The sequence below is a fragment of the Pinus tabuliformis genome, chromosome 1_1, assembly GCF_031772625.1.
Source record: "Pinus tabuliformis cultivar Carrire ecotype Pingquan chromosome 1_1, CPIR1, whole genome shotgun sequence".
In the NCBI taxonomy this organism is placed as follows: Eukaryota; Viridiplantae; Streptophyta; class Pinopsida; order Pinales; family Pinaceae; genus Pinus; species Pinus tabuliformis.
This window is the reverse complement of record NC_142297.1, coordinates 330,281,700-330,296,805: the sequence shown is the minus strand read 5'-3', so window position 1 is coordinate 330,296,805 and position 15,106 is coordinate 330,281,700. Positions and strand designations below refer to the sequence as shown.

Sequence of the window (15,106 nt, the reverse complement as noted above, 5' to 3'; positions counted from 1 at the left end):
TTTTCATCCCTGATTCTTTCTCTGCCAAAGATTTTAACTCACAAAACTTCAAGAAGGTTTGATCCTTCTTTTGCATGAAGTAGATCCAACATCTACGAGAAAAATCATCAACAAAAATAACATAATACCTTTTCTTTCCAATAGAGGCTATAGAGAAGGGCCCGAATACATCTAAATGAACTCACTCCAGAACTGCTCCTACTCTACCATCTCGATCATGAAAAGAAGATTTTGCATATTTACCCAAGGTGCAACCTTTGCATGTGCTCACTTGCTCTAGCTTGCACTTTGGTAATCCGGTAGAAATTTGTTGCATGATCTTCAAGGCCCCATGATGCAAGTGGCCCAGTCTCCTATGCCATAACTCACCAATATCTTGGCCATGCATCACCTCTGCTTTGGAACTCAAAGCAGCGCAGTCTTCTACCTATAACTTATAGAGATTCTTAACTTGAATTCCTATCTGTTTGGTCTACCCAGTGCCGATATGCCTTAGGAAAACCTTTCCCAAACTAAAGACTACATCATAGCCTTTATCCTCAAGCATAGCAATAGACACAAGATTCTTTTTCAACCCTGGTACATACATAACATTAGAAAGAGAGAGGGGAAAACCATGCTCCCTCTGAAAAACAACCGTACCTTCACCTGAGACATGGTACTTTCCATTATTGCCCATCTCGATCTGTATCTAGAGATCCTTCTCCTCCAAAGTGCTGAAAATAGTCTTGTCACCTGACATGTGGAATGAAGCTCCATTGTCCAACTACCAAACACATCCCATGCTAGATGAAACCATGCATGCAATAAGTGAGAAATCCATCTCAAATTGTGAAGCTAGAGTGTCACCATCAGATTCCTTGGAGGAACCTCTCTTGGACTTCTTCCTCTTTGGGCAACTAGTAGCATAGTGACCCAACTCATGACAATGAAAGCATCTCACCTTCGACTTGTCAAACTTCTTCCCTCCTTGAGAAGACTTGGATTGGGATGCCTTCCCTTTCCCTTTCTTAGCTTTAGATGCTAAAGCCAAGTTCTCTTCATCATCATTCTTTGATGAAGAAGCTCCATCTCTAGTGTTCCATCTGATCTCCTCCTGCATCAAATCCGACCACAGTTGTTCCCAATCTGGCAGTTTGTCCCTTCCATTCACTGAGTCCTGGTAGCTATGCCAGCTCTTAGGAAGGCCAAGGAGTGCTAGACTCACCATATCATCATCAGCGGTAGTGATCCCTACGCTTGCAAGCTCATCTCTGCAGTTGGTGAGCTTGTTCAGGAATGTAGTGATCGTATCGCCCTTCTCACACTTGATCTTTCGAAGCTTGTCCTTTAGTGCCAACTTCCTCTGATCACTACTATTCTGATATAAATCTTTCAATGTTTTCCACATTGCAAATAGAGTCTCCTTCCCATGGAGGCTCGAGACTATGTGATCTCGAACTCCCTCTAGGATGATTCTCCTAGCTCTAGCCACGTTCTTCTTCTAGTCTGCAGCCTGAGTAGCATCAATAGGCTTGGGGACATCTTGGTCAATTAAGTCCTTAATGCCATTATCTTCCAATACTACCCCTATGCGATCCTTCCAAGATATGTAGTTTGTGCTGCCATCAAGGGCATACTCAAGCCTCAACCCAGTGAAGGCCATCTGGATGAAATCTGAACTATGATGAGAACTAGATATCTATATCCCAAATAATAAACTTCGACTTTCTTTCTCTTGCTTGTATATTGTTCCTTGCTTGATTAATTGTGCTCTAATACCATGTAGAAATTTCACCTGTAAATCAAACTAGTAATGCAATGTACTAAAGCAAAACACATGATCTACTTCTACAAAACATTAAGCAGAAGCAAAATTAATTTCATGAGCAACATCAACCATAAACACATTTAAATGATTAAGAGAAATAATCACACATAACATAGATATATCATTGGGGAAAGCACCAACATAAAACCCCCAACACTGTATTATAAATCAAGTGGAAATCCTCTTGTGTTTACAAAAAATATCAGCTCAAGAGCTAACTTGTACTTCCTACAATCAAAAGATGATGATGATAGACTCACTATGCCTCAATATGTAGGCAACCATCCATTAATCCCCTATTTCCTTGCGCAATTTTGAGTGGGGTCCAATTCATAACATATGAGCATTGGCCCCAAATCATATATGTTGTCAACCATAAGTCCAACTACGTAATCCTTGAGGACACTAGTTCTTCATGCATGCAAGGAATATTCCATGGGAAGATCCAAGCATCTGATAGTACATTGTCCCTCATATGATCTCAACTGGGTCTCTGACAGAACTAACATGCAACAGTTATCCATGAGTGAATCCTTAGTTATCTAAAATAATAGTTGTCACATGCATGCAAGCATTAACAAACTATATTTTATTATTTTAACAACTTGTTAAAATAATCTAACTGGAATTGACTAGTTAGAACAAAGTCAACTGATTCTCTCATTATAGAACTCATACTTATTCCCTCAATCAGTGGAGGAAATTAAGGATAAATTCCTCAATCAGTGGGACAACTCATGTGCATGCTCACAAAGACTTCAAATTCAAATTTCCTTAACTAATTAACTCAACTGAATTAATTAATTAATATTTCCAACTGCTGTTAAGACCAAGCTTAATTTTACTTCCTATAGATAGACTAGGGACTGCTATAAATAGGAAGGGACCCATAAAGGCTATTTTTAGAACTTTCTATTTTTAGCAGTTTCACCTCTCTCCCAAGGTGGCCAATGACCTCACTGGCCAAACTGTTATTTTAGACATGCTATTTTTTGACATTCTATTTTTAGCACATTCTAAATTTAGCATTTCTTGTTGCCCACTTTTCAACAGTTCTTGACAAGACGAGTAAGGGTTTCAATATCACTTGCTTATTTATCTTTCCCCTTACTCGCGGCAGCCTTGGGCTTGCTACTGGCATCTTTGGAGTCTTTTGCTGGTTCATCACCCGCAAGTCCTTTCCACAGCTATTGCTTCTTCACAATTTTCAAGTAATGTTGGTTTTGCAACGCGCTTGGTGAAATACACAATAATGGTTGGCATTGTAGACATGTAATAGGTGAAATTGATGGATTCATGAGGTTTTTTGTCTGTTGCAAACTTGTTCAATATGCGTAAAAAAATCTGATTAAAATCTTTCACTTTCTCTTTTGACTCCATCTTCAGATTGCCCAACTCTTTGAGCAACATGGTAGGGGTTTTGTCATCAACAAATTTTTCCAAAGACATTCTTTTAAATATACCCCAGTTATGGATGGAATTGATAGGACGGTTGTGATACTATACTATTTCTTAGCCATCCAAAGTACACAGAAACAATATGCATGCAATGTCATCGTGTCATATCTTGAATGTCTGCAGCTGCAAGTATATGTTATCCAAGTGGTATTTTGCCTTCACTGTCCTGTGAGGGTCATACTTTGTCAACAACCTCTCTAAATGCTTTGGCATCTTGTGAAAAACACCCAGGAGAGGCAATGGTCCCTGAGTCATCCATTCCAATTTTTGGTCAGTCGTGTGTTCTTCTTCTTCGTCCTCCTCTTCTTCATAATCTGATGATTTTGCCTCTGAATTTGTTGGATTGTCTCCACCTCCACCTCCTCCGCTACCTTCCCCTCTGTCTCATGTACTAGAGCTTGAGCCCAAGATCATGAGGGTATCTTGTTTTCCCTGTTAGAAGACTGGAGGTTCCTCTCCATTCTCAACAGCTTCTACCAGACCTTTGAGTGTGGAAAGAACTACTTCTTCCACTGATGAGACAACAACTCTTATGGGAGTGGTCTTTGGCTTCTTGATGCCTATGGAAGATATGGTATTCTTGGGATTAGTCTGACTACTTTGGAAAACTGAGGGGTGATGGGACGGAAAGAGCAGAGGTCCTGATACAAAATTTTGTGTTCACATCTGGGAGGTGAAGAGTAACCAACTTCAGAGTTACATGTAGGTGAGAGGGAGTGCGAGTTATTTCCTTGACCAGATGATTGATGAGTGGGGGTGAGAGGACATTCAACCATAAACAACTTGCATCCCTCCTTCTAGCACTAGAAATGTTGACGGTTCTGGACCCGTCAAAATTTAGGGGATCTCCCCGCTATGAAGTCCCAACTAGACCTCACACCGTTTGGTGTAGGAGTCCCATCTGGTATGATGACCTAGTTTCCATTACCTTAAAGGTGTGCCTTAGCCCTTGCTCGTCATCACATGAGAGTGGTAGACTTAGTCATCAAACAATGAGGTTCATGTGTTTGGTGAGTGCCTATTGTAACTTGTGTCTAAGTTATTTCAATTTAGAGGGAGAGGGTGAGAGTAAGTCTCAAGTCGAAAGGGAATAGTCCCAACTATGTTAGAGACACACAACACAATAGGACATGTGCAACTTTCTATGGAGTAGTCCACACGGATGTGGGAGTCACAAACACAAAGTAAACATATAACACGTACAACACCGAGCGGAATAGTCCACATGAGTGCAACGGTCATTATAACAATTTTACAAGAATGAATATGTCGAGTGTCCGACAGAATAGTCCACATGGGCAAGACAACATCAACAACTGATACAACACATTTCCAACAGTATATCCACTAAAACAACTGAAATAGTTAAATTGTCTTAATACAGGTTAAAGCAGCATGCATTACAAGCGTCCAAAGAATAGTCTTACAGACGACTACAATACATGTGTCAAAATGTGCTAACCTATTAATAGGCTTCTAAATTAAGATAAAGTTCCAAGACACATTCATACATCGTACATCACTAACCCCGATAACTGGGCGTTAGAGCCATTACTCGCTCATCAAAGAAAATACTACAGACTCTCAAGGCTATGTAGGAGAAGCCAAGGTGAAAAAGTCTTTTGCATGTACAAATGAGGGGTATATGTAGCCAAGGATGAACTTGACCCTTGTGACTCTTCGACTTCCCTCGTGACTATTTGACTTACATGACTCTTTGACTGACACGACTCTTCAACTTCGTATGTGAATGTCTCGGACTTCCACATTACATTACCTTGATTACCGCGATATGGTCCGCAATAGTGATGTGGCCAAGATGACTCGCGAAATGACTCGACATTACAGTGCTAGTATATTCATGTTGATGGTGGTGTCCATGTCGAGCTGCACTGCTGCTGAATGATGAGTGAGCTCTTGGTGTATCATAGCTTCACCTCTGCATGGCAAGGTGTGTGGAGTCTTTGATGGTCTTGGTGTTCGCTTGATGTTGTACGTGCATCTATCCTCTTCGCTAGTTCCTGGCATGCTTCATGTGTTCATTTGTTCGTGAACAAGTCTCCTAGCATGCACTCCTTGTTCATCCCATTCATCGTTGCGCCATGTCTTATTCATGTACCTGTATCTGTAGTCACTCATGATGAGACGACATCAAATCCAGAAATCCCCTAGTCTACCATGATGCATCATATTTCGCTTTTGGGTGCAGGTGATTGGGAGGGAGGACAAGGCTCTGAAACTGGGCAAAGAACATTTTAGGTCGGGATGCAGGGCTCTGAGGCACTGTCAAGAAAACTACGCATATGTCATTGAGAGGTTGGGTTGGCAGTCCGAGACAATAGTGACATTTTGTGGGGTCTTGCTCAACTGGGAGGCAAAACTGCGTAATTTTTCTATTGAAGGTGTTGCGGGCAGCAGAGAACACTGGGAGTGAAAACTGCACAAATTTTCAGGGGAGGTTGGGAGCGGGGTTTGCTGGCAAAAACTGCACAGAACTAGGAGGCAGTCATGCAAGACATGTATGTGTAGTTTCCGGGCTGAGCTAGGTGTCAGGAAGTTGGTGGACAGTCCAAGAAAATTGTGCAATTATCAGGAGGAGCAGCAGCCCTACTGGTAAGGGGACTCACTGATAGAACTGTGCAATTTTCAGAGAAACTGCAGTGACAAGCAGTAGGTGTCTGTCCTTCTTGTTTGCACAATTTCTTTAGTTAGCGGAGGCAGGCATTCTCACAACTTCTGCGCAATTTTTGGGAGGAATGAAGCCCAGGGTCATTGTCTGCTCAAACTCTCCGGTTGACCAGTAGGAGGCTTGATGGATTGGCTTGCGGGGAATGCAGATTGAAATGGCTTCTTGAGAAACTTCTACATTGTTCTTGGTGACAATCAACTAGGTCGATTCCACAATTTCGTAGTGCAGATTGCCTGGGAGGAAGCCTCAAGCTCCATGCAATTCTAGGCAGTAGTACTTGGTCACTAAGGGCTGAGACTGTGCAGTGCAGCTCAGTGGAGGTCCGACTGATGGAGGGTAGTCTAGTCAACAGATTTTCGGAAAAATGAATAAGTGTGTGAGTGAGTGAACTCGTGTATGCATGACCTTGCGAACACACACTCAACATGACTTGATGACAAGGCATCTTGAATCAAGAAGACAACATATGCTCAATGTGACTGACCAAATGGTGCGAATTACAAGTGCGACACTTGAGATAGATCGTTGAACAACCACAACAATACTTGTGCGACATTGCATACAATTTTGTGTGTGAGTGCACTAGATGCTTAACATAGCGAATACAACTTGTACACACGAAGACATACCTTAAACATTGCCAGAACATGACTACAAGCATAACATTGCGACCAACATGCTAAAAGACAACCGGTGAATGGTCAAGCAAAGAGGGTGTAAAGACTCGACACGAGCTCATGGGATGAGCCCAAGTGTTTGCAAACATCAAGGGAAACCGAAAAAAGGCTCTGAAATTGGATGTAGGCCAAAATTTTGGAGAGTGTTGCAGCCGCTACAACATATTCTTACCCCATAATCTACTATCCAATTAATATTGTGTGAGATAATAATTCTTTATCATTATGGATTGTTGGTAAGTTGAATATGTATACTACATGTAATTGGCAGTCGATGATCCGGATTTAAACAGGAACGCAACAAATTACAGAGATAACCATATACACAAAGATGCAGCGGAAATAATACTTCATTTCATTAATGGAAAATACTGAAATATGCTTACAAACAGAAATGGAAATAAACCAGCTAGGGCGATGGTAGCTTATCTCTGAGAAGAGATGTGATGGCTACATGCCTCTGAACTATGTTACAATGAGGCTCGAAGGCCTATTTATTGTTGAGAAACAATGGAAAACCCTTAACATTCCAAAACCTAACCCTAGGAGATGAAACGCCAAATTGTGGGCCCCGTTTGGGGGTAAATTGGTACATCAACTTCCCGGGGTCGTAACTTTGGCATATGATCTTCGTTTGACGCGTAAAATAGCTCGTTAGAAAGATCTATCCGAGTACTACCACTTTGGGAGGCAACATCGGTCCATGGACCCATGTTGCCCCAGATTCCCAAAAAAACGTCGTTTAGGGCCTCAAAACGGCTCCGGAAGTTCAGGACCCGAAAAACTGCTAAAAATAGTAAACTGTGCTACAATTAAGGAAACTGAAAATGCTGAGAAAGACAATGGTGGGGGTCCAGGTGGACTTGGCAGGTGGCCACCAATATCCACCTGGATCATTCCTCCCCCCTTAGGAAGCAATGGTCCCCATTGCGTTGAGCTCCTCCATGAGATGAGGAAACTTCTGCTGAACTTGTTCCCTGGTGAGCCACTTGCCCTGCTGAAGGAGTTGGCCTACTTTGACAACTCGATACAGTTGGATATTCTGTTGGCGAGTGTTCTTGATCTGTGTGTCCATGATCCGATCAGTTGCATCTTGTTCCATGCAATCTGGATTTAATTCTGTGGGTTTGAGTTGTTCTGCAATGTCGGATGTGTCTAGCAATGGTGGAAAGTATGGCCGAAGGCGGTCCACATTGAACACTGGGTGCAGGCCAAGGAATGGGGGAATGTTGAGCTCAAATGCATTGTCTCCCATAGCCTTAGTAATGGTGTAAGGACCATATCGGAGTGGTCTCAATTTCCGATAGGCTCCAGTAAGGCGTTCCTTTTGCAAATGCAACCAGACTTTGTTGCCCACCTGAAACTTGTGTGGCACCCGGTGTTGATCATGTCGCTGCTTGTACTTGGCATTTGATTTCTCAAGAATGTCATGGACCTGCTGGCGAATATGTTGGATGCGCTCAATGAAGCTGGTGGCCTTATCTGTTTCGGACTGGACATGAGCTGAATTCATGTGAGTAGCTGCAAGGGGCATGGCCACATCAATGGGGCATAGTGGCTGGAATCCCAAACCCACCTGAAAAGGGCTATGGCCAGTAGAGCTGTGAAGAGCTCGGTTGTAGCTGTGCTGAACATAGGGGAGGCTCTCGTCCCATGTGCGTGTATGCTTTGAGTTATACATGCGCAGAATGTGCACAATCATCCTGTTGACAACCTCTGTCTGGCCATCAGTTTGAGGATGGAAGGCTGTTGACTTCGTGAGTTTGGTGTCCAGCATTGACCAGAGACTGGACCAAAATGTGCTGAGAAACCGACTGTCCCGATCTGAGATGATAGACTGTGGGATCCCAAAGTGCACCCACACTCGTTCAAAGAAGAGTTTAGCAGTGGCTTCTGCTGTGATATTCTTCTTGCAGGCCATCATAATGGCCATCTTCGAGAACCTGTCGACGACCACAAAAACATAGTCATTTCCATGCTTAGTGGAAGGAAGGCCTGACATGTAATCCATGGAGATGGATTCCCAAGGTCGACTAGGGGTAGGCAACGGGGTATAGAGGCCGTGCTTCTTAATGGTGGGTTTGGCAATGGCACAGGCAGTACATGATCGGATGTACTTCCCAACATCCTGTCGAAGATTCGGCCAATAGAAATAATTTTGCAGTACTGCCACTGTTTTCTCGACCCCGAAATGCCCAGCAGCCCGACTGTAGTGTGCTTCCCAAATCATCTTGGCACGCTCGCTTGAAGGAACACAAAGGTGACCGAGGTGGCATTAATAGGGCGTCCTGGAGGTGAAAATCTGCAACATTCCGACCCTCCAAGAGTGTCTGGTATGTGTGGCCGAATTCTGGGTCGCTTTTGTAGAGAAGTGGCCAATCAGAAGTCTCGTGCCCACAAGAGTTGAGCACGGTGGTTAGCGCCATGATCGGTGGCTGACTGAGGCAATCTGCAACATTATTGGTGCTGCCCTTTTTATACTTGATATTCAAGTGAAACTGTTGCAGGTATGTAGACCACTTCTCATGGCGATCATTCTGCAATTTCCCTTGGGTCTGTATGAACTGCAGAGGTCGGTGGTCTGTGTGGATGACCATTTCCTTCCCCAAAATGTAATGCTTCCATTGTCGGCAGGCCTGTACAATGGAATACATCTCTTTATCATAAGTGGGGTACTTCCGGACTATGTCTGAAAGTGTTTCACTGTGATATGCCACTGGATGTCCATGTTGAGTAAGGACTGCCCCAATAGCATAGTCAGAGGCATCTGTCTCGACCTCAAATGGTTGTTGTAAATCTGGTAACGCGAGCACTGGTGTCGTGCAGAGGCGATCCTTCAACTCCCTGAATGCCTTCTGTTGAGATTCAGACCAAAATAATTTTGCTTTCGCCCCGCCCTTGGTGACTTGACTCAAGGGCCAAGAAATATGAGAAAACCCCAACACAAACCTGCGGTAGAAGTTGGCAAGACCTAGAAAGCTGCGGAGCTCTGTTAGAGTGGTTGGAGAGGGCCAATCCCGAATGGCTTGGATCTTGGCTAGATCGACATGCACCCCCTGTTCATCAATGATGTATCCCAGATACTGAACCTGAGTCATGCCTGTTGAGAAGGTAAATCCCCTCTACGGATAGAGGCGATCCCTACTAGCCCAACAGGGGTCTAGCAACAATCACACAATGCTGCCACGCATGTTCCTAGTTACAATTAGACAAGAAGTAAAGAGCACCTACTTGGATTCCTGCGCTGTCGTTTGTCGAGGGGATGTTTCCCTTGCTCCTTCGCTTCAGCCGGTCATAGCCTTCCGCGATCCTCGCGAACGGACACCTGCACACACGAAGGGAAAGCAAACGCAAGCGTGAAATCTAGTAAAAGTAACTATATGCCAGTCAGAAAAGACATAATTCACATTTATCCATTGCATAAACAAACGAGAATGGAACAATAATAGCAGTCATCTATTATTAATCAGAATAGAGAAGAGTACAACCAAATGTTCTGACGTCGATAAACTTCTCAGGAGGGATCAGTCAGCATGTATCTCAAGCATTCACCTTTGAGGATGGTTCTCCCAAGACAAACTAGTCTCTCTCTCTCACACAAATGTCACAAACAAACTTCCCAAAGCAATCAATCACTTCCACTCCTAACACACCACACCTATAGCAGCAATCTGAGCACTACAAGCTCTTGTATAATCCAAGCTAAGTCTAGCTATTTTCTAACTAGCTGCTCATGGTAATGGTGGAGGTTTATATAGGAGAAGGAGTCTCCTAAAAAGGTGGAAGGATGAGCTTATCTTCAAGGGGAGTAGTTGCAAAAGGTCGAACAGACATGCCATAGAAGAGAGTCGACATTCACAAAGCTAACAACCAAGCCTGGAGAGATCTGGAAGGCTGGTTGTTTGAACAAATTCGCCCAAACTGGATCAGCGCGGATTATATGGATACTGCCGCGCTGTCAGCACATGACAACAACTGAACAAGCCATGTCAGCGCGGAAGGACATTTGAAAGACGCGCTGTGCATCATCGCGGAAAAGTGATGTTCTTCCGCGATGGCAGCGCACGAAATAGACTGTGGGGCGCTGGTCATCGCGGTTATTTTAGGAACAGACGCGCTGATGCACAAAACTTTGGAAAAATGGGTTTTTAGCCAGTTCAGGGATCAAACACTTAGTGATTGTGACTTCTTGGACACAGCAGGGTGACTGACAGGAAGGCAGTGATAAATTACTGTGTAACAGATGCCCCCTAAAGCATGAAGACCGAGAGAGTGGGAGGGGTGAAATGCTTTACAACACACGCCGAACTGAAACACCACCAGGAAGTACCGAAAAATCTCTGACAATCATGTACACGCAGTCTAGGTATGGGCGCAGCCATCCAAAAGACATGCAAGACTGGTCTATGGTATGGACGCAGCCACCCAGCTAAAGAGACCATAATAAAGACAAGGTATGGTCGCAGCCATCCATGAAGACTCAGGTATGGGCGCAGCCATCCATCGATGAGTCATGTAATGATCATCCACAAAATCGCAGCCTGGACCACAGTGAGCAAGGATCCAGGGTCTTGCGCTCCATCTCGACCCGGACAGAGTACAGGTCCACACATGTGAATACAGGGGTTGGAGTCGAACATGTATGAACATCGCCTGATTACCGGTCAATGATGAGAACCGTTAACAGATGCGAGAGGTACCACCAATAATGACAATGGCCCTCAAGGTACTATAGGTACAATCCGTAGCGTGTGAATCAATGAGTTGGTGTCGAACACCCACGGAATCATTCGATCGTAGGTCAATGATGTAAACCTTGCGTCGAACACGAGGAACCTGCCATTGAGGCATGCAGGCTCCAAGGCACCTGGAAGGAGTCTCTAAGTCACTTTCTCGGATAATGAGTTGAAGTCGACGAGAAGTGGCCTTGATCGAAGGTGGGCCATAATGATTCCCACATCAACGACACGAGACAGAGGCATAATAATTTGTGATGAGATAGCGAACGAGGTTGCTTTGTGGCAGAGGACAACTTCTCTTGAACACATAACGGCATTATAACGGATTTGGCAGTACTTGACATCAAATGAGCTGCGGGTAGGATGATGATGGCAATAAACAGATGAGAGGCCAAATAGGATGTCCCAAACCCATGGAGGTTAGTGAAAACGAGATGAGATGACCCCACCCAGACACGAAACAGTGGAGTGCCGTGTTCAAGAGCGACGTACTGCCGAGACGACTGTAATCAAAGTTCCATTTTCCCCACCTTTGCAGGCAGGTACCCCGATTATTTTTGGACGACAAGCTTGACGGGGATAACATATGCTTGATGTGTGTCATGTTGACAATATCCGATGTCATTGAGTGTTTAACGAGCCTGACAAAGGAAAAACTCGGCTTCTTTTCTTGTTTCGAGAGTCTGAAAAGAATGCGGAAAAGGAGGCTCCAGGGGGGTCCTTTTTCGTACAGTTGTGTCTCTCGAGCCCGAAAAAGTATAAAACTGTGCTCGAAAGAACCGCCCGGTCATTATAACCGAGGAGTACTTTTCATAAATAGTGTCGCCGACCGGAAAAAGTAAAAAAGTGGTCGAAGACACGTCGTTTTAGAGCCAATATCGAGTGCGAAACGACAAGCACCCGGCGATCTTTTTGGTTTAACGGTCGGAAAAAGAGCTTAAAAACGACCGCCTTTCGTTCCCTTTAACGAGCTGAAAGGGAGCTCGGCCATCTTCTCTTGTTTAACGTCGGAGAAGAGCTTAGAGACGACACTTTGGGAATCACATGAATCGTGGACTGTCATGACCAAGCTGCGATACCTGTACCTGCACAAGGGCACTACCTGCATAAATCCATTCGATATACGTAAAAACATTTTGAAACATGCTTGAAAACAGAACCAAGGCTAGTTTTATGGCAAAAAATGGTAAAAACCCAAAAAATATGGTAATTTAGGAGTTTTTACTATAAATAGGGGGGGGTAATAAGTCATTTTTACCATTTTACTATTTGGAGTGCGAAGAACGTGGAGAAGCCAAAAGTTGACGGAGCGATTTCCAGCCCATCCGGAGACCATTTTCAGAACTGCTTCTTCCAGGTAGGTTCCCATTCCTTTGCCCTGCATTCTGGTTCATTTAGGAGTTTTTTAACGGTCGGATAGGCCCAATTGGGCATTTTTTATTTGCATGGGTGCGCCCTCGGTCAGCGCGGAAATTGCCCACGGGGTCGCGCTGATCGAAAAATAGGCAATGTAACCAACTTCGGATCAGCGCGGAAAAGGCGTGTTCTTCCGCGCTGACCTCGCATTTTTAACAAAGAGCTGCCATTGTCAGCGCGGCTGTTTCTAAAACAGTCGCGCTGGCGCGGAAAAATTTTGTTTTTTTGAAAATGAACGTGAATTTTTACCTGGAAGCACTTCTGACCGGTTTTATTGTTCATGCAGGACATCATGGCTTTTCAATGGCAAGAGAGAGTTCACGATGTGGAGGATGTGGCTGCTTGGGGAGACGTAAATTGTTGCAACGCCATGCGGGCGTGTGGATTCATGAAATTCTTCCTGACGCCGCGTCTAAGGGCCCAACATGATCTGCTGGAGCTGCTGATCAGGGCATGGAACCCGGTGGACCAAAAATTCACCATCCGCGGTCACGACATCGAGTTCGATCATATGGACATCTTCTTCTTGACTGGGCTGTCGCGCCGAGGTGGGAGGCCCATCCTAGAGGGGCAGCGACCTAGCGGTGGTACCCTGGATGACTTAATGGCTGAGGTTTGCCCAGGGGCGGTAAAGACGCGGAGTGGGAAGTGCTCGATCCCCACAGTGAGAGACATAGTGTTGCGCACCATCCTGTTCATGGTGACCCGGGCAGCGGGCAGCATGGCGAACCATGAGGCGTCCAAGACTCATCTCCTACTAGCCCTCGAGTGTCTCGAGCCTACCGTTTTCGACTGGTGCACTGCAGTGTGCAACAATATGAAAAGGCAGTTGAGCAACTGCCGTCGCGGAGAGACGAAGCAGTTCGGGTATGGATCGATCCTGGTCCCGCTTATTCTGGAGCGAGTACCAGCCATGCGGCTGCAGTCTATGGCTGTGGATGCCCCCAGAGATCCTCGAGAGACGAGGGCCACTCGATGGGCTCGGATTATGCCACGTGGGGGTGGCGGCCGACCACATAGCTGGGGGGTATATTTCAGAGACTGGTTGGACCAACAGGAGATCTTCGTACAGGATTGGCCATATGCAGGGATGGATTTCCGCAATGATCCTGACTTGGTGCTGCCTCCGGGTGAACAGTGGGATGATGCAGGTATGACACTTTTTGTCTTTTTGAGTTTTGTATATTTTTTTTATTATGTACATGTCCTAATAAATGTCTTGTCACGCAGATGTAGGGCCTACTAGACCGATTGGCCTGGCTGTCACGGCACGGAGAGAGGGCCCAGGAGCCGGAGCTTTGGCCTTAGCCCCTCCAGAGGCCAACACGCCAGAGGTTGTGGCTCGCAACCTTGAGGGGTTGCTGGAGGGGGTACCGGATTTCCAGGGGGTTGAGGAGGTCCCTGTGGAGCATCAGATCCACACAGTGGGTGTGGAACCCAGAGTGCACCGCCTTCTGAGGCGGGTAGCACGAGCGGCCGTGTACTACAGAGAGCACCACCCAGCCGATTAGTCACCTAGGTTTTATTTCCACTGTTTATTTTGAGACATTATGACTCGGATGTATTGAGATTTTTGGACACGTACTTCTATTTTTGAGCGCCTCAGTGCGCCACACGATATATATATATATACATACCGGTTTTTGGATGAGTCGTTGTTACATGTGATGATGTGTTATCTTGTGTTATGCGTTTGTTCAGTACAATTTGTGATCTTATGTATGGATTCGCATGACACTCGACTCATGGATTTTATATATTTAATGCAAGCTTAAAAACACACGTGCAAACTATGCTTGGAATGATTTATTTACATATGCTTATGGTCTTACTATGCTGTTCTTTCCTTCTTTGTATGATGTTTATCTGTTTCGCAAATGTCTGTCTAATACACGATTTGCCAATGCATCAGTCAACGTATTTAATCGTCTTGGAATATGCTGATAAGTAATGAAATCAAAACTCCGTTCTAACAATCTCACACGTAGGTATAACCTTAATATGCGCTGGTCTCTGACGGAATATTGCCTGTTCAGTTGATGGACCACCAACTGGGAGTCCAGGTTTACCACTAGCTCTCGGATGCCGAGGTCAACTGCTTCGGCAAGCAATTCTATTACAGCACTGTACTCGGTAACATTGTTAGTGGTACGACCTAGGCACACACCCTGTAGGTTTATCAACTCCCCGTGAGGATCGTAGATCACCCACGCTGCCGAAGACAAATTACAAGTACTACGGCAGGCACCATCAGCGAAACCAACATAAGGAGTACGAGACATCTGCGCAGGAAAGAGAAAGCATAATAAGGGGCAAA

General features: G+C 44.9%; 1 protein-coding gene across 1 annotated transcript; it reads left to right on the top strand.

The window, feature by feature from the left end:
* Positions 1–13,641: 13,641 nt before the first annotated feature.
* Positions 13,642–14,467, top strand: LOC149212911 (uncharacterized). Its single transcript, XM_089390687.1, has 2 exons — positions 13,642–13,940; positions 14,020–14,467. The coding sequence occupies exons 1-2, from the start codon at positions 13,703–13,705 to the stop codon at positions 14,298–14,300; spliced, it is 519 nt and encodes a 172-aa protein (XP_089246813.1). The 5' UTR covers positions 13,642–13,702; the 3' UTR covers positions 14,301–14,467.
* The last annotated feature ends 639 nt before the right edge of the window (positions 14,468–15,106 follow it).

What these genes read in the sequence shown, in the direction of transcription:
- LOC149212911 (XM_089390687.1), top strand. Translation starts at nt 13,703, where the DNA reads ATGCGGCTGCAGTCTATGGCTGTGGATGCCCCCAGAGATCCTCGAGAG. An exon ending in TGAACAGTGGGATGATGCAG is followed by an intron (nt 13,941 to 14,019) that starts GTATGACACTTT and finishes CTTGTCACGCAG; the next exon opens with ATGTAGGGCCTACTAGACCG.